The sequence below is a fragment of the Notamacropus eugenii genome, chromosome 6 (genome assembly GCF_028372415.1).
Source record: "Notamacropus eugenii isolate mMacEug1 chromosome 6, mMacEug1.pri_v2, whole genome shotgun sequence".
NCBI lineage: Eukaryota > Metazoa > Chordata > Mammalia > Diprotodontia > Macropodidae > Notamacropus > Notamacropus eugenii.
In genome coordinates, this window is record NC_092877.1 from 26,065,917 (window position 1) to 26,091,030 (window position 25,114).

A 25,114-nucleotide genomic window follows, 5' to 3' on the forward strand; every position below is an offset into this window, starting at 1 on the left:
ATCTCCAGAAGATTGGCCACCAGGTGGTGAATGTTTCTTGGCCATTAAGGTACCTTACCAAGGCATGAAAAGAGAGCAATCTGCTTCAATGGACATGGTGCCCATGCTGATAAAATTGCATTTTTCTTAAGATCTGAAAGTATCTACCATTGGTTTTTCTTTTAACATTTCCACCTATCCCAGATGCTTTTCCTCCAAATGACTGGAAAAAATATAAACACTTTTTTCTTCTAGAAGTCTTCAATCAGTTCTAATCACACTACCTAATTTGTTTGGGTTACTTGTGACTCAAAGAAATGGCCTTGAGCAAATAGTAAGAAAATAAGAGAATAAATAAATGCTCTTCTTTAGTCTAATCAGCCACATCTCTCCAAAGAATCTGTTTATTGTGAGGGGTGTTTGACACCCAGTAGGGGCTGAGTCCCTCAATTCTGATGAGAACAGTCATGAAACTCCTAATGATATCAAAAATCTAAAGAGTGCATATTAGCTGGGACATTAAACTTCGCTTAACTTTGTCAGAACAGCAAGCTGATTTAATGAGCTGTGGCCTTGGAAGCAAGCACTGAATACAGAAAATGGCTTTCTAAGACAATTGAGGAAGTTAAATAACTTAGCATTGTTCCCATCACCCATTAACTTTAATCAGACTAATTGGAAGAAGCAATTAACTGGATTTATCTATTCCCCTTTCACCCAGCTTTGAAGAAAACAAGTGACAAATTGCAATAATATAAATTAGCAAGGTATCCCCCCCCCAAAAAGTAACAATGAGGCTACTGAAGTTAAAACACATTCAGATCAGTCTCTTTGCTTTTTTCAACATTTTAAGTCCCTGACAAAGAAAAATGAAACAACTCTGAATAATGAGCCTGGGTTCTTAAAACAATATTTTCTCCATCAAAGGCACAGTATCATGTAGCAAGCTTTAAATTTCAAATGGGGGAACAGGGCGGGTATATTTTGGTTTTGTCACTTGTTACTTATAAGACTACAAAGAAATAGTTTCACCTCTTTGACTCTTGGCTTCCTCTTATGAAAATGATTGGGTTGGGCTAGATGACTAAAGGTTCCTTCTAATCTACATCCTTTGACCTTAGAAATAATATATCTGCTCTAATGACACTTACAAACAAAATGGCTCTTGGGTAAGATTTTGATGAGTGGAGGCTACAAGGGAGTTTTCTGGTTAGCTTTGAATTACTACCAATTACTTCTTCAGAATATTCAATTAATTAAAATGCCTGCTTCCCAAGTGTTCCAATTAGTTGAGGCTTTACCATGTAAGTGTGCAAATGATGAATGAAGTTTACATACTATTCACACACTGTTTGAGAATGGACAGTAGTTAACTTTATAAGTTCAGTACATTTTTTATTTAAAAAAAAAACATAGTTGAAGTTTCCTTTGTTTTGTTTTTCTTATAAGGACAAAAAAAAATATTTCTACTGCTTGGTTTTCAAAGAGATACATACCAAGAACTTAGTAGCCCTGGGAGATCTCTGAAAGAATGGGGGAGAAATGAAATCCATTCCTAGGTGCCAGGAGATGAAAAATGCTCCCACTGAGCTACTACAAACTAATATGAAGGTGTGGGCAAGGTCATAGCACTTTATTTTATCTGGAGTATCGCAACCTGAAACATGTTTATGAGTGGGAAGCAACAGAGCAGAGTGAAATTTCAAGTCTCTGTGAAGGCATTCGCCAGAATAGAACTTTCTCATTAAGCCTGCATGGGTGTGAAAGAAGATGACATGGAGTTACCGATACAGAGGCAAAAGGAACCTAAGAAGTCTTCTAATCCAAAATCTCATCAAATAAGGGAGGAAAATGAGGCCAGAAGAGTTTAAGTGACTTAAATTGTAAGACCATAGACTCAGAGGTGCAAGGGATCACAGAAGTTATTAAATCTATAGCTTCATTTTATTTATGAGAAGTTTGAGGCTCAGAGGTTGACTGGTCGACTCCACATCCAGCACTTTATCCACCCATATGGTATGTCTAGCTCTAACCCAGCAAACCACCCTTCTTAGCCATTTAAAGTGTGAGAACAATTTGAGCTCATGTCACATGCCACATAAATGCTAGGTATAAGAGCTAAAGACTTGAGCCTAGATACTCAAACTCTATTATCCACTGGTCTTCACTGCATTACATTCTCATCTCACAATCTGACAGCCAAGCCAGGACACACAAATCAATGGCTTTGATTGATGAGTAAATTCATACCATGTATAAGTATATTCATATATGTATATGTGTAAATGAATACACCTATGTGCACACATATATGCACATACACATGTGCAAACATATATGTATCAATACATAAATGCAGGCATACATATACACAGACATATGAACATGCATAAATATATTCATATCCTTATATATGAAAAGTATTTTATAAACTATAAAAATACTATAATAAAAACAAATGTTCATCCTTCACAACTTAATTCTTCCCACAGTAAAGGTATGAGTGGAGTAGTAGTTCATGTATTTCTGTATATCCTTAAAGTAGATGTCTTCAAAAATAGAGACACAAATGGAAATGATGTTCTCCCATCAACAGAACTGTTAAATTAGCTATACACTGCTTATCTTCTGTGATGCACCAATGCATATTCATATCAAGTACTTAACTACTTATGCGAAATCTAAGAAGCTAGGAGAATGCAAACTTAGAAGCAGTTACTTCCCTCTGCACAGCTTGACTATGTCTGTACTTTTGCATAACGATGTGTTGTTCAAGCAAGCTGGGGAAAAGGTGAACATTTTTTTCTCCAGGCAATATTCTTTGAGGATGAAAACAGAAGGCCTCTCACAGCCATAACTCATTTTTTTTGCCTTTTTTTTTAACACCTTACTCCAAAAATGTTGTCTTCAACTTGCCTTGGAAAGGCAAGGTTTATATTTAGCAATTCCCTCTTCCCCCAAAACCAACAGGAAGACTTTTGTGTGATCATGAAGAATAATGTGTGATCAAGACACACAAGAAAAGTAAAGAAAGGGAAGGTCATGGGAAGAAGAATTTGTTAAGTGTTTGCCATGTGTCATGCACCTATGCTAAGTAAGTGCTTTATAATATTATCTCAATAACGTCACTGCTTACAACATATTGTTATGTTTTTGGTCAACAAATAGATTCTTCAAGAAAATTAGAAAAGCTTTATATTAGAAAGTAATAAGATGCTCAATGAAGACCTAATAGTTACCTTAATATTTAAAGTGAAGACATGTAAGATATCCCAAGGCTTAATGACCTATATTTATAAAACAGCCCCAAAAAGGGACTACAGATAGCTTACAGAAGCTATAACACAGGGTAAATTTGTTCTATGTCCTTGACATTGGGAAAAATATTGTTTCCATTTATGATTTTGAAATTGTGTGTTAGGTTCCAGATAGTCTTAAAATTCTGCAAGAGGGACTGGCTTCCTTTAAAAAAGATTTTAGTTACAAAGACTGTAAGTGAAGAAGTCAAACTTAACTGAGATATGCCAACGAAAGAAGCAGGTACCCAAACATGCAGGGCAGTGGTTATTAACCATGGTAAGAGATGAAAATTTCGTCTTAACTAGGAGAAAATTTGTTGTCCTGGGTAAAGGTAAAGTGGAAACAAGGTGTGGATTTAGGAACATGCCAAATAATGTGTGTTCCTATTTATTTCTATGATTTGTTACTTGTGTTACTTTGGGCAAGTTGCTTCCCTCTGAGCCCTCCTTTCCTCATCTGTTATATGAGAGGACGGAACTGGATGGCTTCTAAATAGTCCCCGACTGCCTTGTGAATGTGTGTAGCCCAAGCCATCAAAAAGCAAACCTCATGATTTCAGTTTTAGAGGTTTGTGTTCCTACATCCATGGCAAGGATGGCATGGAGTTAAAGAGGTCCATGTTAAGTATTTTAAAAGTGAATAAAAACATTTATTAAACACCTACTTATACAAGGGACTGTGCCAATGCCCCATGTAGCAAATAGGATGATTAAATTGATCAACTTCTGGACATCAACTTGCTTTGAGTCATAATGGTTGCCAAGGGATACGGGAAAGCATGCCAAATTATTAAACTGTAGACTGCTAAAGGCTGGAAGGTTTCAAACTATTCATAGTTTGTGAAGATCTTCAGAAGAAATCATAAGACAACATCTAATTCTATGACGCTCAGCAGGAGCCAGTAGAATATTTTATTGGATTAGAATATTTTTCTTTCCTCCTATAAGTTTATCATGTATAATTTCATGATGCTTCTATACTTCTTCAACATTTCCTACATCTACAACAGAGTTCTACCCAATGTTCTGGGAACCTTCTCATTCTCTTGATGCTCTGTTGTGTTGGAATACATAGGCTGTCCATTAGTTATGTATTATTCTTGCTATGTACTTGTCCTATTCCCCATTCCACCTTCACTCTACCCCTGGCTTAACTCTCCTATTCACACAATTCTCTGATAAACATCCTTGGAAGCAAAGTGAAATCAGAGAACTTGAGTAAAATTGTTATTATCCTCCATACCACCTCTGTGATGGTGGGGAAACCATTTTACATCTTTCAGCATTTTGATTTAATAATTTGTGAAATGAGCGGGTCAGACTTGATAATCCCAGGTTTCTTTGAACTCTAAATTTATGATCCTATATATTATATAAGGTATTCTTATGGCATTATTTATGTTGGTATTTTAATAAGGAGAACTATGTTTGATTATTTTACAGGTAGGTTGAATCTTCTCTTGCTCAAGTCTATGGAAAGAGAAATTACAGATCATGGTTGCCTAAAGGAACGAGATAATGGTAGCAAGCATATATTTAAATATATTTTATTGGAGACTTTTTGTTTCACATTGACTAAATGTTCTCTTTTATCCCACTCTTTCTATTCCCAGGGAATAGTCTCCTATAAGAAAGAATACTTTTTAGAAAAGAAAAAAGAGAAAGAAGTAAAAAAAGAGTTCAAAAAGTAAAAATGAATTAAAGCCAGTCAATATAGCATAAAAACGTGGCATTTTATGCAGGGTTTCACATCCAGCTCTGTAAAGGAGTGGAGTCAAATCTTCTCATATTTCTTAGTTGGGGAAAAGATTGTTCTTTGAGATCTTTCAACATTCCTGTTTTGATAATTTTATGGTTATTTTTCTTTCCAATTTTATCATTCTTGTCATTGTGTATGTTATTTTCTTGACTCTGCTTACTTCACTTTTCATCAATTCATGTAAGTTTGTCCATGCTTCTCTATACTAATCATGTCAATTATTTCTCACAGCACAGTTAATATCACATCATCTTCATGTACCACAATTGGGTTAGCCATTCTGCAATGGACAGCCATCCTTTATTCCCCATTTTTTCCACCACAAAAATCACTGCTATAAATATTTTGATTATAGAAAGCCTTTCTTTTTGTCTTTTACCTCCTTGGGATGCTATCTGAATGGTAGAATCTCTGGGATATTAACCACTTTAATTGTATAAGTCTAAAATGATTTCCAGAATGGCTGTACTAATCTACAACTCCACAAATAATGTATTAGTCTCCCCATCTTGTCACAGCCCTTCTAATATTGCCTTTTCCCTTCTTTTATTATCTTTGTTAATCTATTAATGTAATACCCCAGGTTTGATTCAATTTGCATTTATATTCTTATTAATGATGGGAATATTCTCCCATGTTAAGAAAATATATTTTCAAAGGTTCACATTAGATTATGTGGGACAGGCCTGGCAGGATTAAACCATTTCAAGGGCTACAATTGCCAGAATCAGACTACTTTTTCAGAAGGAGGGCCAGAAGTTTTTGGATTAGGTTACATTTGTTCTCTGACTTTTAGGCATAAATAGAAGGTCAACTATCTATATATCATGAATGTAAGGAAGAGCGAAGCACCAATTCCTCATGGATACTGGATCTGGTACACCAGTGGGAATTTCAACTTGTCTACAATTTAGCAAATGAGTCTTAGGGGACTGTTCAGGTTAAGTCAAGTAAATAAGGATTTTTTTTCTCAACCCTGAGTTACAGAAAGATTAAGTGACTTGCCTAGGGTTTGACAGCTAATCATTCTAAAAAAAACTGGATTTGAATCCAGATTCTCCTATGTTAGTTGAGCTTTCTAGACACTATGAAACTGCTTTTTAGAGTAACTCAAATGTGTAAATAATTGGTAGCATATTCCTTCCTTAGAGTTTGGAGAATGAAGAGAGCACCAGGCTCCTAAAGATGAGAGATACCATAGAAGGGGAAGAGACACACAAAAGGCAACTTTCACATATTATCAATATTAGACAAAATAGCATTAAAATTGAGGGAAAGGGAAAAAAGAAGAAAACATGAATCATTGCTGTGATTTGTTAATCCTTATATTGAATGCATGCAATGAGATGACTCTAGAATTCTTATGACTAAGAATATCTAATGGAATGAATGAATCATTCATAAGTTCAACAATTATGTATCCTAATACATTCCTCCAAAGTTTAAATTGGACACTAGGGATAAAAAAAAAGAGTCCCTGAACTAAAACAACTTAAAATATACTAGTACATCTTTAACTGAGTAAAATTACAGGAATTAGAAACAGAAAATAATTATTGGAAAATGTGTTTCTATATCTTTTCAAACAGTCTTTCAGTGTTTTGGGTTCCATGGTTTTACAAAGATTCAAAATGACTGAATTCCCAACGCTTTCTGACATAATTAGACATTTATTTTCCCTATTTTAATTGGTTCTTTACATAGGCTGGTAAAGAAATACATGGCCATTGGTATAAGGCAATATTTATACTTGTTTAAAAAAAAGCATCTTTTCAACATTTATCACCATTCAACTTGACAAAACTCATTGAGCACAAAGGAGGCTCTCTTTTGGTAAGCAGAATCCCCAAGTGCTGTCCAGCTGCTGAAATCAATAGACACAACCATGAGTCAAAACAGAGACTATTTAATAAAGTTGCCAGTCCATGTTTCCTCTCTGCCCCATTTTCCTCCTGTCTCAAATGTGCATGTTTGAAACATTTTGAATACCTCTCTAATCAGTGAGCAGTCTAAAAACCAGAAAGATGTAGAAGGACAATAGAGGCACCATGTAACATATAGAACATCAGTATGACATGAGTATAGACCAAAAGCTAGAAGGGACCTTTGAGATAATTCAGATCAATTATTTTACTTTACATGATGAAATGGTGGTCCATAAAAATTGTCACCTTCCCAATATGAAATAACTAATAATTAGCAATAGAATTTTAACCCACAAACTTTGAATTCTTTTCCAGTGTTCTTGCTACAACACCATTCACTATTTAAGTGAAATTAGACCATAAGATTTCACTTATCAGTCATTTTTGTGTTCAGTGGTTTCAGTTGTGTCTGACTTTTCATGACCCCATTTGAGTTGTGTTGGCAAAGATACTACCATTTCCTTCTTCAGCTCATAGGGAAACTGAGACAAATGGGGTTAACTGAATTGCCCAGGGTCATGCAGCTTGTAAATGTCTAGATTTAAACTCACAAAAATGAGTCTTCCTGACCTGAAGCCTGGAACTCTATCCATTTTACCACCTACCTTCCCTTCTTACACATATGATCTTCAATAAATCACTGAACCCTGAGAAGCCCTTTTTTCCTCCTCTTGAAAATGCACATAAGATCATTTTTGTTCACCTCCCAAGGTTATTATAAAAAATAAAATGACATAAAGAATGGTATATATAAGCTGCTTTATATCCATAAATTGATATAAAAATTAACATAACTTGGTTACAAGTTGGAAATGTAAAACAAAAAAATAAAATTTTTTCCCCAAAGTTTCATTTTGATAAGAAAATGGCAGTAGAATAGGTCTTAGATAAATGTTTGTTATCAGCCACTATTTTCTAGCTTATCAGCAGCTTCTAGTTACATTGGGCCACCGAGAGGACATCTAGCCAGTATAGTTCAGAAGTGAGAATTGTATCAGGTTTCCGTAACTCTGAGAATAGTTCTCTATTTTTTTATATCTGACTTCCTATCACATATGTGTTATTTTCAACAAAATATTTTTTAACACCATCTATACTGTTTGGAGTTATATCATGCTACATCATGTTTCAGGTAAAGATTATGCTAGATAACCTCAAATATTCCTTCCACCCCTCTGGCTTTATGACTGGATGTGTCTATCAAATTATGTGACAGGAATTCAGAAAAGGTGGGCATCAAGGTAGGGGGAAGTAGTCCCAGAAATCTGGATGAAGGAGAAAGAACTGGAGTCAAAACTTAAAGAGTTGGGATGGAGGTGAGAGTGGTGGGAATTATAGAAAAACATGAAAGAAATAAAAGCAGAAAATGAAAAATGATCTCAACCTATGTATATGTAAATGAGAAAAGCAAAATAAATATTCTATGGGCATTTTAACAAAACACAACAAAAAGAGGAAATTGGGATCAAATTGTGAAGGATTTTGAAGACCAAGCTGCAAGGATGCATTGTGATGCATTCAGTGGAAAGAGTGGTGAAATTAGTGTATTGACTTTAAATCATGGGATCTGAGCTCATATCCCTGCTCTGAAGTTGATTGTGTGACCTTCAGCCAATGATGGGGCTTCAGTTTCTTCATCTATAAAATGAAAGAGTTCTAGTAAATGATTTTTAAGGCCCTCTCCAGTTCTAAATCTATGATCCCATCATTCAGCAGGAATTCAGTCATAGAAGCTTTTATTCATTCATTAAGCACTGACTCTTTGCAGAACTCTGATGTGGGAGACATGGGAGATATATAATTTAGAAATGGCCCTGTTTTTAGCATGGTGGCACTTACCATTCAGCATTGTTGCATATATTTTCATACAGACAGAATTGCTCCAACAAAACAGTGTGACAAACTGAAGGGAAATATATTCGCTTAGTGGGGTACCATGGTGATATGGAATCACAATTTTAGAATTAGAAGATGGCCATGGGAGTATTTGTTCTGGCATTTGTTAATGAAACAACCTCAGACAACCCAATTTGATCAGGTAATTTCAGGTGACCACACTTCCTCACATCTCTAAGCCTCAGTTATCTCATCTGTAAAACTGGAATAATAAGACTTGTATGCATACTTATCTCACAAAGGTGTTATGAGGATAACACTTCAAAGAGCTCCATAAATGAGAACTAGCATCATTATTCTTTCTACCTTGTGAATTGTTTTTCCTGAATTACATAAAGGTAGAAAATATTCAAATACTGCTGCTGCTGCCAATAATCATCCCAATGGTATCATTCTTTTTGAACCCATCTTTATAATTCCAGGAACGTGATAGAGAAGGGGAGTTAGACTTTAATATACTCCAGTTCTGATTAGAATCTATTTCCTTGATTTTTTTCTAAATAGAAAAGATGAAATTCAGCATCAGACACAAAACATACCTGCTTTGATAGCGTTCTAATCCATTAAAACCATCCTGATTTTCTGAAATACAAAGAAATGCTTCTTTGTCCTTGTAAAACAGAGCTTACTTAACCTTCTGCTGCCATATTGGATGGCAGTAGTTCTGGGGTTTATGATTTTGGATGGGATACATTTAGGAAGGAAAGGACTCTTGAATGACTTTCTTAATTCTGAATGGGAACTCATGGACCTGATTTGGCACAGATTCAAAGCTCTCTGCAAGAATGCTGAACAGAAGCTGGATTTTGTTACCATAGACTATTAAAAGTTACAGACTCTTACATTTTAAAAGACAAGTCATATATCTTCAGAATAAATTAAATCTATAATTGTTAGTTCAAAAATGATTCATTAGATGGGAATGGGCAATGGTAAGTTTGTCACATTTTACAATGACAATGGAGCAACAGCAGAGTAAAATTCATAGATTAGAGCAGGAAAGACTTGAACTTGAATTCAAGCATTATTACTCACTCCTTGTGTGACCTTGGGCAAGTCATTTCATTGTCAGATTTTTATCTGCACATCTACAAAATGAGAGGGCCAAACAAGACAATATCTCAAATTGTGCTTGTCCTTTATTTTCGAAGAGGATCATGACATCAGAGAAAAGATGACATGACTTTCAATTGACTTTGATTTGAGTGAGGGAGGGCTGTGCAAGGTCACCAGCCTCACTTTCTCCTTCTGAGCCATCTGGATCCAGTGACCAAATATTCATCAGAATGACTAAAGATGGCCCAGGATGCAATGGGAGACTCTTGCCATTTCAGGCTAAGGTCTTTTCAGATACTCACTTAAAGTGAAGTAATGCCCATTCAGGTTAAGAAGTGAGTTAAGTGTTGGCCCCTTTAATTAAAAATAAAATAAAATAAAACAAAAAATTAAGCCAGGAGGGGAAGACCCTCAGAGTTGCTGTTCCAAAGAGAAACACTTATTATTGACATTCAATCTAAATTCACTCAAAGCCCGGAGGGTCCAAAATACAGTCATTAAGTGGAGTTGATCAGATATATGAGCTTCAGAGTGAACTGAGGGGAAGGAAGGAAGGAAGGAAGGAAGGAAGGAAGGAAGGAAGGAAGGAAGGAAGGAAGGAAGGAAGGAAGGAAGGAAGGAAGGAAGGAAGGAAGGAAGGAAGGGAGTATCTCAAATATGTCTGTGGGCCGATGATTCTCTATAAGGAGGCTTCCCTAGTCATCAAAAATGGAAAGGAGATGACCTGAAGTGTCAGAAAAGATGGACTGACAGTCATAAACACAGAATTTTAGTCCTGTCTCTCCATATTATCTGTTTGCTATTGGGCAAATTGTTGAATTTCTCTGAGACAGATAGCTGATAGAGAGATTCAGTCCAACAATCTCAATTCAATAATCATTCTCGGAATTAAGTTTATCTATCCTGTGAGGATACAATATGTGATGGGGCTCTAAAGGCAAAACAGACCTTGGCCTCAAGGTGCTCACTTGTATTTTGTGGAATGGTACAAAGAAGATTTTTAGTCAAAGCCCTTTTGAAATAGTAGATTCTTATTAAAACAGTGGGTACTATTAAGTGATATGAAAAGCAGCATTGGTGGTATAGTGTAGTCTGCCTTGAAGCTGAGAAGACAGTTCAAATCCTCCTTCTGATAGATACTATCAATGGGTTCTTCAATCATTTTTCAGACCTGTTGGACTCTTCATGATGCCATCTGCGGTTTTCTTGTCAAAGATACTAGAGTGGTTTACCACTGGGCTCCAGGAAACTGTTTGAATGGTAGAGCTTCATTGACAGAGGAAATTTCCACATCTGGAAGTTTCTTATAACAGTGAGTCATTCCACATCCATAAGAAATGATCCATTTCTCATCAAATTGCTACCTACACTTGTTCTTCTCCATACTTCTGCAACAGGATTTATCATATAAGTCCTCATGTTCTGATGATTTGTTTCCCTGTCTTATCCTCCTAACTAGACTACAAGCTCCTAGAGAGCAGGAATCCTATTTATTATTCCCTTTCTCTCAGCACTTAATTTGTACTTAACAAGTGTTTGGGAAAAGGAACAGAAAGGAAAGAATGAAGGCAGAAAAGAAAGGTGACAGGAAGGGAAGAAAGAAGAAAAAATGAGAGAGAAGAAGGGAGAAAGGCAAAAAGGAAGGCAAAGAGAGAATATTATCTGGTTGTTCATGTGAAATATGGAAGGCAATCCCAATGTTTATCTGAACAAATCTTCCCTATTAATTATTGTCTATTAAAAAGTATAAACTTTTAAATGACAATTATTCAACCAGGGATATAGCACCGTTACATCTCAGCTAGTTGACTGGGTAATTAACCATATGCTTCAGCTAGATAAATGTATCTTTACTGAACTCAATGTTTAAAAGAGGCAAAACTGAAGAAAATAAGACAAGAAGGATACATTAAAAAAAAACTGTAACATAGCTAGGCTGTGTCAGTGACCATTTGGCTCAGTCCTCTACTTCTTCTGCATCTGAATGAAAAGTCAACAATGAACACTTATTAAGCATTTATACTCTTTGTCATACAATGGTTTGGGGTGGGATGGGGGAGATGTCCAATCTAATTCAGCAAAATTATGAAGCATCTCATATACTACTCCAAGACCTAAAGCATGACTTTAAGTCATCAAAAGTTGATGACAGATTAGATATAGGAAATAAGAGAGAACTAAAATGTATCCTCAGGTTTTTATCCCACATAAAAGATATAACTGATAATAAAATTACCATATGTAAGCCAGGAAGAAGAGCTAACCTGCTATGGAATTTTGGAGGGTGGGGAGAGTATCAAAGGGGAGACACTTGGTTATACACGTTATTCCAGAATTCAGCACATTATCAGAATTCACCATAACAGTGATATCTGAGGTCATTGAAAGACCGAACTGTCCAAGGGAAAAAGTATAGAAATAAGTCAATCAAAGAAGGATTTCTTGAGGAATGTCTAAGCATCAGTTACATGAAATATATTTTCTCAAAGATAAAATTTACTTTATCCTTGAGAGGTTTGGGTTTAAATCAGAGCTCTTCTACTTAGCACCAGTGAGACTGGGAAGTCTGTCTCTTTGTTCAGTATTCCAAGTTCTATAATTACAAAGCATGATACTTTGCCCTTCAGATTTTGTTTTGGTGGAAAAAAATCAGATATTTATGTTATGCAAGTGGGAGGCACTTGAGAAAATTCAACATTCAGAAAATATTAGGGATAATGAACAATCTATATATCTAGTCAACCTCATAGGAAGTTAAAAAACAAAACAAAAACCATAATTGCCTGCAATTTTCTTTGAAATCAGTCTCTCCATTTGGCTACAGTGAACATAGATAAGTTCAGCACTGTTTGTTCAAGGTCAAGTTTATTCTTTTTTTCTTTTTGACTGGGGGTTTATTTTGGAGCTAATTTATTTTGCACCAATATAGTTTAGCAGAATGACAAAGCATAAAAGTAAGAATAAAGGGCAATAGTTGATCAAAAATATAGTGACCATCTGAGAGTTTCCCTAAGAAGATGACTTTTTCAAAATGATATACAGTAAGAATTATTTGGAGATCTACCTATCCCTAATTCTGTATATTAGATTAAAAGTGAAAATCTGAGAAAAAGTCACCAATTCACACATCTTGTAACTGGAAAGGTAAAGAAAGATCATAAAGTCCAACCCAATGAAAAATGATTCCTGGGTTAGTGTTCTTATTAGCCAAATTACAGTGATCAACAATGAGCTTGAAATCCTTCAAGTTTTTTTTTTGGTTAGTTTTGTTTCCAGTGAGAGCCTATCCACCTATGCCTCTCCAGCTTGAACATTTAAAGGAAATTCAGGAATATAAATTATTCTTATTCAATTCTATTTTGTTCAGTTTTTGCTAATTCTGTGACCTATCAATGTGTTCTTGAATTTCTACCTCTATCATTGGCTTTGTGTCATCTACAAATCTATCTCATAGGGTTTTTGTGAGAATAGAATGAGATGATATTTGCAAAGCGATCAGCATGGTGGTCAAATCTTACATGAAAGTTTCTTGCCTTTAGTCAAGTATGCCGATAAAAATGTTAAATTGCACAGAGTAAAGCACAGACACCTCAGGCCCTTTAATGGATTTCTCTTCCCAGGGAGGCATCAAGATATTGATTTTGGTGAAAATGGTTTCCTTTTCTTTATGGTCACCCACCATGACTTTACATAATAAATTGTAGAATTTTCCCAGCAATCAAAGTCAAATTCCCTTGGCTAAAGCTGACTACACCATGTTTTGCAGAATAGTCTCTTTCCTTTCTTAGGACATTTGCCCTTCTTCAATTTCTCCATAATATTTTCTTGCATTCTTCTCTCATTCTTTCACTCTTCATAATATTTGAAAAACCCCTCACCAATCACCAAGTCAAATTTCACTTAGCAATCACACCTGCTAATTCATTCACTATTTAAAGCATCTATGTTATACAGTAACTAGATCACTGGGGTTGGAGTCAGGAAAGATCTAAGTTCAAATTCAGCCTCTGACGCTTGTTAGCTATGTGACTCTTGGCAAATCACTTTACAGCTTTCTGCCTCAGTTTCTCCAGCTGTAAAAAGGGGACAATAATACCACCTACCTTATAGAGTTTTTGTGACAAAGAAATGAGATAATACCTGTACAGTGCTTAGCAAAGTGCCCAAAACATAATTGTTGCTTATAATATGCTTATTCCATCCCTACAAGAATGTGGTTCATTTGAGATAAGGGATTTGGACGCATCTAGGTCAGCTAAGTCTTCTCTTACTTAGGTACCAGTGTCTGATTTGTCATATTGGGTCTGTCCTCACAGGTTCAGAGATTATTTGCTTTAACAGAAAAAATATACCAAAGAACAATTATGCAGCATTGTCTCCTCTGTCAACAGTTATCACCATCTTGTTTTCTTCTATTTAGCAGGTCTAGCTCTTTTTTTTTATTCTTATTCCCCTCTTCCAATAGAAATGACTTCCTTTTTTGTTGTTGTTCACTTTCAAAACCTCTCTCAAGTGAACTTTGGCACTACTCAGCCTACTCTTATAAAATGTGTCATGTTTTTGCATTCATCATCTATCAACTGTCTTTGCTTCCATCTTCTATATATATCTTTCTTAAATCTAAGTTGATAAATGAATGCCCTGCACATCCACATCAGTTAACAGCCCATATCCTTAGACATGGAATGACAGGATTCAGATAAGCAATCAACCTGGAAGATCCCCATCCTCCCCCTCATTGGTAGCACTTTTGTAACTTCTCTTCTACATTAAGTTACCAAATGACAATGAAATCAATGTGGCATGATTTCATTTGTATGAAAAATGATGGACTAAAGGGTGCAGAATATGGTCAGCTCTGTACTCCATATGACCCTAAAAGCAGCCAAGCATCACTTTATCAGAAAATCAACAAGATCATTCACCCTCACACAGATTCTTATTAAAACTTTCTAAAACAGCCATCGGAACCAGTAACATTTCAGTAACAAATCTAAAGGTTTAAGTTCAACCCAATTCTTCAAATGAATCAAAAAGAAAATCATTAAGATGAAGCACAATAAAGAAGTCCCTCCTGCCAAATTCCGTATTAAATTCTGTCTCCCTTTCTCCATGCCTCACATGCTTTTATTCTGATTTGTCTCTTGAACAAGTGTTTAATGTATTCTCTCTCCCTCTCTCCTTCTCCCCCTTTCTCTCTCTCCCTCTTTCGCTTTAATTTTCCTTTCTCAAACCAGGCAAATGATGCTAAATGCAAAATTTATGATGTGATTTGTTTTCTTGATTCGGATTGGGGGAGCTATTTAATATGCTTATATATTGGCTAGTACACAGTACATTCTGAATTTATCGGCACAAGGAATGGTAATCTAATCAATGGCTCACTAATCCATTTATTCTAAGTGACAAAGAGAATAAGTGCTTAAGGTACATCTTCTGTCTCATGCAGGTCAATAGCATCTCCATTCAATAGGAGGTAGCTGTAATGCCTTTGTGGGTCCCCTATACTCCTAAATTAGACAGTAGATTTGCCTCCTCCTTTGGTTGTCATAAAGCAAAGTCAATAAAAACAGATGAAAAGAGAAGCAAAGGAGCAGATTGTATGACTATAGTGGAAAATAGAGATGGCTACTCCAAAAGGGGATGTGGAAAAGAATGTCACAAAGTTGACAGTCTTTCCTAGGAGATACTATAAACAATTTGGCTGAAGACTGAATTGATATTCCATTTCTCAGTTATCCAGAAGGAAATTATTCATGATACATTTGTTATTCTATACCAGAAGATAATGGGGAATCAAAATGGCATGGTATCCATGACCCAGGAATAATGCTGCTGAATATACATTTTCTTTGGTTTTAATATAATTTTTTCTTCAAAGTGATTCTTACCTCATTTTGGAGATCTCGGATCATTTTACTCTTTCTTTCCATTTCAGTCTTTAAAAAATTAATCTGTAAATGAAAAAAAATATTAATTATGTAGATACATTTCAAATTTATCCCCACATTTTCTTAACTTACCATTCATGATCTCAATATATAATTAAGCAATTACTTCCACAGTTATCAATAAAATACTGAGAAAGTAAAAGAGATTGAAATTTTTATTAACCAAAGAAATCATTAATATACCCACATACACACCTCTACTTAATTGGAAAATGTTCTTTTTATATTTAATGGGAGATCATAACTACTCAATTAAAAGATCATTTATGGTTGAATTAAAGATTTGTTGTAGGAAATAATACCTCAGGCCTCAACAACTTGCTTTCCTATGTGAGAATCTGGTATAGTTCAAAAAGTTTTAAGTGAAAAATCCATGATGACGATTATACCTATAATTTATATATAATGATAAGGTTGGCAAAACACTTGATATGCCATTTTAAAATTTTCATAATAATCCAATGAGGAGGGTGCAATTATTTTCTCCATTTTCAATGATGAGGAAACTGAGGTTGACATAGTTTAAGTAACTGATCCAGTAACATGGCAAGTGAATATCTGAGGGAGAAATTGAATTCAAGTCTTCCTGAATCCAGTCCAGTATTCCAGCTACAGTGCTACCAAGATAGCTCATATGCTACTTGCTATGTGCTCCTAGGTAAGTCACTCAATCCAAATTCTGTCCTTATAAAAATATGGGTTACCTTTTGCCCCATCAACATAACAGCATTCTCATGTGGATTAAATGAGATAATAGATACAACAGCACCTTGAAAAGTCCAAAGAACTACAAAAAGTAAGTTTTCTTCTATGCTAAAAAGAAAACACAGATTTGCATCCCAAACTCTTCTTGGATTGACTTTTTGGTTCTTTGCTGTTTCTATATTGTTTTCCCTCATTTTTGATCAGTTACATATGAACCCCCCTCAGTGATGACAGTAAAGATTCAAAAATGAAAGAATGATGAAAACATGAAAATATAACTTGTTACCAGCACTACTCTTACTCTTCAAAAAGTAGTTTGGAAGTTCAAGGCACAGAATGTCAACTAAAGAGGCATTATGAAGCATCATATACAAAACGTTTCTCTTCAAACATCGAAATCCTCAAGGGATAAAGGAATAATGTGGAATAATTTAATAGGCTATTTACCAATATTGTGAGACACACACAGAGAGAGAAAGTTGCAAAGAGAACAGGGTCTACCAAAGTGCTAATAACACAACGCATTATTCAGTAAAGAATAAAATGCATCATGGGTCAAATAATCCCCTTTTAATGCAATAATGAAAGTTAGATGGTACATGGAACCAAAGTCAGATGTTAACCTTCTACATACACACATATACACAAGATAGAAAAGTATAAATTTCCCAATGACTTATTAATAACTTGAGAATAAAGTAACATTTAAATTAAACCATTCCTTGACCTATGTTTGCATTAAAGACAAAATTTGGTTCAATACAGTTTTAAAGAGCAATCATTTATTAAATGTCTACCTTGTATATGAAATTGTTTGCTGATCATGAAAATGCAAAGATAATACCAAAGAAGGTCTTAATCTCATGAAACTACAACTTCTCTGGCACAATATAATTCATATATAGATAAGGAATTACAGAGTTTGCCAAGTAATTTCAAGGGAGATGGAATGCAATTGGCGGGGTCGAGAAAGGCTTTGTGGTTGGGGTCATCCCTGAGAAGCTTTTGGGTTTTTCTTATTTGCTGTTATTTTCCTTGTTTGTTTTAGGTTTTGTTGTTGATTTTGAAACAAGGTGTTTTTGTGGTGGAAGTGAGCAAGGAATATGTTCTAGACATGGCACACAATTTGTACAGAGGTATGTATGCGTGAGCTGTCCTATAATGTTGGGTAGTTCATTCAATAAGTGGTCCAGCCTCAAAATAGTTTATTTGGAATCTAAGGTAGTATCAGAGTATCTAAAACAGCTAAATCCCCAGTCATGCTCATGCAGAAAATATGATTTTTTTTCCAAATGCATGTATATATAATATATATTTATAGATAAACGAGTGTGTACATACTATTAGCTGGCAGAGAGTGGCAGGGACAGTCAAGACAAGCTGAATTCAAACCTGGCCTCAAGTACTTACTGGCTACGTGACACTGGGCAAAACACTTAACCCTGTTTGCCTCTATTTTCTCATTTGTAAAATGAACTGGAGTAGGTAATGCAAATGACTCTAACAGCTTTGTCAAAACAAACGAGCAAACAAAAACACAAATGAGGTCACAAAGAGTCAGACACAACTGAAATGACTGAACAACTAACTATACACACAGACACACACATACACACGTGTGTGCATGTGTGTCTCTATGCGTATGCTACATTTGTTATTGGCATCCATGGCTCATAATATGAAAAAAGTAGTAACTTGTGCATGTAACTGTCTGTGGGTTTGCATGTGTGCATGCGTACCTTTGTGTTGCTCTAAACATGTGATTTCATCAGTGGGCAAAAGTCCTGATGTGGAAACTCCCTCCAGTGTTGCAGTGTGCTGTTAGAGCTAGTCTTTGAACACTGACTGTAGCATAAAGAGGTAAAGAGGGAGGGAGGGAGGGAGGGAGGGAGGGAGGGAGGAAGGAAGGAAGGAAGGAAGGAAGGAAGGAAGGAAGGAAGGAAGGAAGGAAGGAAGGAAGGAAGGAAGGAAGGAAGGAAGGAAGGAGGGAGGGAAGGAAGGGAGGGAGGGAGGGAGGGAAGAAAATAACTTATGAAGTTCCTACCATGTGCCAAACACCGGGGATATGAAGAGAGAGGGACAGAAGTTTCTGTTTCAAGGAGCCCTCATTCAAGTTCAAATACGAGAAGACCACTTACATGGCAGGTCTCAACTACAAGAGAGGAAGTTGCTATGGGTCCTTTAACCATAACTGTAAAAGATAAAACTTTCCATTCTCATACACTTTTTCCAGGTATAATTTTTAATATTTAATTTATTTGCCTTAAATTTTGAGGGGTATAATAAAAACTTTCAGATAAATACTCTTCATTTTCTTTTGTTTATTTACATTCCACTTAAATTTCCAATCAGCTTTTTGTTAAAAAAGAACGTTCCTTTGTCAGCACCTTATGTTTTTCCATTTGTTAAAAACAAGGATGTCACTAGTATGTATTTCAGAATCCTATTTGTTTTGTATTCCACTGACAAGTTTTACATTTATCCTGCATGTTATGTTTTTGATTTTCACTTTTTTGGTAGTATGGTTTGAGATCTCATGGAACAAAGCCCCTCACTTTCCCTAATTTTATTTTTGTTCCATTATATCTCTCCTTGCTATACTATTAACAATTTATTCCCACAAATAAATTTTAATTCACCCAGTTATAAAATATCCTTTTAGAAATTTGATATGAAATTTAATTTATTATTAAAGATCATGTCAGCTTAACCATTTGTGATATGTCAGCACAAACAGCCATGAAAACTGACCATCTTTCTATTTATTTGCTTCTTTTATTTCTTAAAAATATACAGCCTTGATCAAAGTATTGGTTCTATTCTTTGTAGATCAATTTCTAGATATTTGTTACATTTTCATTATATTTAGTAAATTTTCACTTCTTACTAGGTTGTCAATGATGTAGAAAAAGGCAAATATGTTTTGTTAATTTATTTTGCATATAAATACTTTATAGAAGTTTTGATTGTCTCAAAATATAACTACACCATCTACAAACAATCATAATGTGTTCTCTCTTTGCCTCTGAGTAATTATGGATTTTTAGGGGGGCATTTATATGAACTATTTCTATCACGATTGTTCAGTCATTTCAGTTATGTCTGACTCTTTGAGACCCTATTCAGGGTTTTCCTAGCAAAGATATGAAGTAGTTTTCCATTTCCTTTTAAGCTAATCTTATGGATGAGGAAACTGAAGCAAATAGAGTTAGATGCTTTGCCCAGAATCACACAGCTAATAAGTCTCTGAGGCAAGATTTGAACTCATGAAGAGGAATATTCCTGAATTCAGACCCAGCACTCTAACCTTGGCATCACCTAGCCACCCTTCTAGCACTATAAACAAGTAATAATAGGGGATAATGGATATCTTTGACTTACCTCTGTTCTTACTCAGAAACCTCCTATTGTCTCTCGGTTACAAATAATAGAAGGGTTTTGGGGGGTAGATATATATTTTTCATTAAAGTAAGAAAAATCTCTATTATTGCTTTCTTAGGGTTTTTATGTTGCATAAATACTGATTTATTTCTTTTAAATAATAATCTATATTTTCCAATTACAGGTAAAGACAATTATAAAATTTTTTTTAAATAAAATTTTGAGTTCCAGATTTTCTTCTCCCTTCTTCCTTTCCTTCCCCTTAAGATAATTAGTAATTTGATAAAGGTTATATATGTATCTAACCTTTAAATAGATAGATATATGTGTGTATATATATATATATGTATATATATATGTATAAATTTTACATATGTGTATACAAAGGCTATATATTTATAAGCATGAACACATTTCATATTATTAAAGAAGAAGCAGAACAAAAAGAAAAAAACTACAAAATTCAGAAAATGAAAATAGCACACTTTGATCCGTATTCAGACTCCATCAGGTCTTTCTCTGGATATGGGTAACTATCTATCGGGAATCTTACCTGTCCTGGATCACTGTTTTGCTGAGAAGAGCTGTCAGTCGTAGCTGATCACTACACAGGGTTGCTGTTACTATGTATAACCTTCTCCTGGGTTCTGCTCACTTTATTTCACTTTAGTTCCTGCAAGTTTCCCAGGTTTTTTTTTTTTTTCTGAAATCTATCTGATCATCACTTCTTTTAGGACAATACTATTCCATTACATTCCATATTAAGTCATTCCCCAAATGATGGGCATTTCCTCAATTTCTAATTCTTTGCCAAAAAAGAGATGCTACACATATTTTTGTACATTAGGTCCTTTTCCCTTTTTAAGAATTTCTTTAGGATAGTAGTATTACTGCTAGATGAAAGTGTATGCAAAGTTTTATAGCCCTTTGGGCACAATTCCAAATTGCTCTCCATAATGGTTGGATCAGTTCACAAATCCACCAACAGTGCAATAAATGCTTCATTTTTAGAAACCATTTTCCCTCTATTGATAAAATTTTGTAGTTTCTATTTTATCTTTGAATTTTCCAAATGTTAAAACTATCTTTGCCATCATTATATAAATTCTATCACTTCATGGTGAATGTATTGATATAATTTTAAAATACATTTTAATAATATATCAAAATTTATGAATATATTGCTTTATAATTTTTAATATATGATCTTTCACTAGTTGAGTATTAAGACATATATCTTGTAGAAAGAATATAAGGTATTTGAGGTATTTTTTTCCTTTTCTCGTGAAATAAATTTGAAGCATAGAAGTTATTTGCTCCTTAATATTTGATAAATTCATCACTGCACTGGAGCCAGGTCAAACTAGCTCATGAGAGCCAATTATTAAATTTTCAGTGTGATCATTTATAACTCTGGAAAATGGCTAATGCTACAAATAAAGTCTTGATCATTTTTTGTTACTTGTCTAAGCTTATGAAAGTAATAGAAAAATATTAAATATACAGATTAAACTAAAAGGCCAACCATGCATACATTTTTATAAGGCTAGTAGTTAAATATGAATGATACTTGTAAATCCTTCTAAAATCTATTCCCCTCTCTGTCTTTGGGCATTGATTTATGGATTGGTCAACTTCTTTTTCTCAGGTTGAGCTGTTCAAATATGTTAGTTTCTGTTCTGTTAATATTAGGGTTTTACTTTTCTTCTGATACTCTTTATGTTTTAGTTTTGTTGGCCTTTAACTAGTCATAATGATTTTTGGTAATTTTCCTCCTCTCACTTCCTTTTGTTTTCAAATACCTTTTTTTCACTTAAAATTTTTAATTTGTTTAACTTTTGACCATTTCTTCTTCCTCTTCTCTTATTCCTTGCTTTATTATTTCATTTTTCAAATTTCTTATAGTTTTAATGTAGTAAAAAGGAGTTACTTTTAGATGTAAACTATCATTCAGCCTTCTTACTGAGAAATCTGGACAAACCCTGCTTAAAACAATTGAAGCTACATACAATGAGGAAATAGCATTCTGAGCATTTTCCTGGTGATCGTTATGACGGGGTGCTTGTGCTTAGACCCAACCCCTAGGACCATACATTTCCCCAGCCCAAAGATCCTATTTCTGACAATAACTCATATGTGGTCCCCAGTGAGGCAAACTCTCTCTCTCTGTTTCAAGAACAAGCTGACCTCTATAAAAAAATTAACAGGATTATCTTGTAACTGTTGAATTATCACATCCTGATTCCCACTGTTATTGTATACAATCCAGACATTCAACCATAGATGTCAACTCCCAAGGTTATCTTATTATGGACAAGACCCCTTAAAAGCCTCACCCCATTCAGGGTTTCCAGTAGCGAATGATGTCTGTGAAGAAAAATACAGAAACTGCATGATCCCCACCTAATTGGCATACCTGCCACACAATTCACTGTGCTTTTACTATATAAGCTTTAGTGTCACTCCTGTTAGGTTGTGAGTTCCCCAAAGGAGCTCTTCCCACCTTTATTATTTTTCTAATAAACTTTTTGCCACCTGACTGGAAGACTGCTTAAGTTCACAAATTCTTTTCAGACAAATCTGCCCTGAACCTTGGTATTTTGGAGTCCCTGCACCTCCAAATTGCATCAACTATAGGGGAAGACATTAATTTTAAGGTATGAGTGTTTAGAGAGATTTAGAAGATCTAATAGTAACACCAAGAATACTACTCACATCAACCGACCACATCAAGTTAGAATCAAAATGATCCTAGGAACTACTGAATTGTGAGACATGTAGTCATTTTATCAGGTTTTTACTCATGATGGCCTACCTACTCTCCCTCCATCCGTCCTCTTTCCTCCCTCCCTCTCCCTTGTTCTCTGTCTCCTTCTCCCTCTCTTTCTCTCACTTTAGGCTGGAACTCTATTTCTTATCTGAGCTGGTTCATTCCTTCTTAAGTAGGCTGGTGCTGGAGGATCAATATATTGGAGCTGGACTCTGTGTGTGTATACATATATACATGTGTGTATATGTATGAATAGACTTGTACACACACCATATATATGTGTATATACATATATATATATATATATATATATATATATATATATATATATATATATATATATATATACAACTATGGATACAGATATATACGTATATGTATGCAGATAAACATATACACATATATTTGTGAGTGTGTATACACATGCACATATATATGTATATATGTGTATGTGTGTATATATATATAAATATATATATTCTTAATGAAATTTAACACTATTGTTCAGAACACCTGAGCTCCAGTGATCTGCCATCTTTAACCTCTTTAGCAGCAAGGATTATAGGTGTATGGCACTACTACTGATCTTATTTTTTTCTCAGAGTACTGTTTAAAAATTTTTTTAAAAAGCTCAATTTTAGAGCACACATACAAAGCGTTATTTTATATGGTAGATTTAAGAAGCGCTTTACGTACTCACTTATTCTCCATTGTAACACGATAGCCCTGTGGAGAAGGTCATGCATATATTTATCAACTTTACAGGTGAAGAAATTAAGACTCCAAATTTTCATTGATCACCCATTTAGTCACAGGTTAGAGAGAAACTGGACTGTGGATTAAGAGCTGATTAGAGATTTAGACATCACCTAATGTAATCCTTCACTTTACAAATGAAGCTCAGAGAACTCAAGTATGTAGAGCAAATGATTCAGAGGTGGGATTTTTTTTGGCCAAGATGCTTAGACTTAATCTGACACAATGACCATTGAAGTATGAGACAGGATACAAACCCATCTTGATTTAATGCCACCAATATGTTTGCTTTTGTTAAGTGGAGCTTGTACAATCATAGGGTCTAAAAATGGAAAGGGGTTTCAGTGGACCCCACGTCTAACCCACTTAATGAGTTTCTGAATTGGAATTGGCCTCAGGAGCCACCTCGTCCAAATGACATCTAAACATGGAGCTCCTCTACTTGACAAGCAAATGGCCATACCATTTTTGCTTAAAGACCCTCAATTTGGGAAATACACCACCTCCCAAGATATTCTGTGCTACTTTGGCATAGCTCCAATTGTCAAGAAAAAGTTTCCTTCCATCAGACCTAAGTCTACACCTTTGCAACTCCTAGCCTCACCTATCTAAGGCTTGATAACCTCTATGAGTGAACAAATGATACCTGAATACCCAATTTCTCAAGAAACTTGCCTCCTGACAAGGCCGGCCATGCTTTGACTGCTGAATTAGTGGGAGGTGGGAATTATTAAGATCCTGTGTTTAGTACTGGTGTTAAGCAAATGTACTCAAGGAGTTTACATACTAAGAAAGGAGACAACATGTTACAGTAAACAAATAAAAGGGTGGATTAAAACAGAGAATAGGCAAAGCAGGAAGTTAGAATGCAGGTGACCTGTATTAGAGACGGTTGGGAAATTCGACATTGGTCCTCACCACCTGACTCCAGGATTCTAGATGTGGCTGATTAAATTCTGGCAGAAAGAGGTTTGTTATTCAGGCAGGCTAGTTTAGAGACAGCTAAGTGGTTCAGTGGATCTTGGGTGGGTTAAGATGAAATCAAAGGTCACCAATCAGACCCTAGGAGCCAAGCCTACAAGTGCAAATTCTGTCTAGGGGAGCACTAACTGTGAACAAGTTGTTCTCTATATTGATCCAAAATGTGTTTCCTAGGAATCTGGTCTAGAATTTCCCTTACAAAAGGACACAAAAGAATGAGGAGCTTCTTTGCATATCTGAACACGCCTGCTTAGTCAATGATGCTTAAATAGTTTTCCCCACATCCTTAAATCCTTCTGTTATTTAATATGTTATTCATAATTAAGAATACCTATAATTAAATTAAAATGAAAATAGATTAGAAGGAAAGACTGGAATCTTTTCAATGCCACACTAGTGCTGTGGTACCTAAGCTCTGACAAGGAGGCACAGAAGATGGTCCATGCTGTTTCCTTCATAATATGATGATAATAATTAAACCAAAATATTCAAGCCAATGCCAATAGCCTCCCACCATCTGTGACCTTGAAATGACCGAACTGGATTCTCCCCACTGAAATAACTGTTGCCCCTCACAGAAGCCCTTTCCTAATTCCAAGAGGCAGGTGACATTTAGTTATTTACCTGACATAAAGGATGGATGAGCCCACTGGCAC

At 35.2% G+C, this 25,114-nt stretch overlaps 1 protein-coding gene across 1 annotated transcript in view; it reads right to left on the reverse strand.

Moving 5' to 3' along the window:
• The window catches only part of LUZP2 (leucine zipper protein 2), a 743,524-nt gene that overhangs the window by 391,149 nt on the left and 327,261 nt on the right, over positions 1-25,114 (reverse strand). Inside the window, exon 5 of the mRNA XM_072619311.1 lies at positions 15,806-15,868. Within this exon, the coding sequence (XP_072475412.1) occupies positions 15,806-15,868 (63 nt within the window). The remainder of the gene's footprint in view (positions 1-15,805; positions 15,869-25,114) is intronic.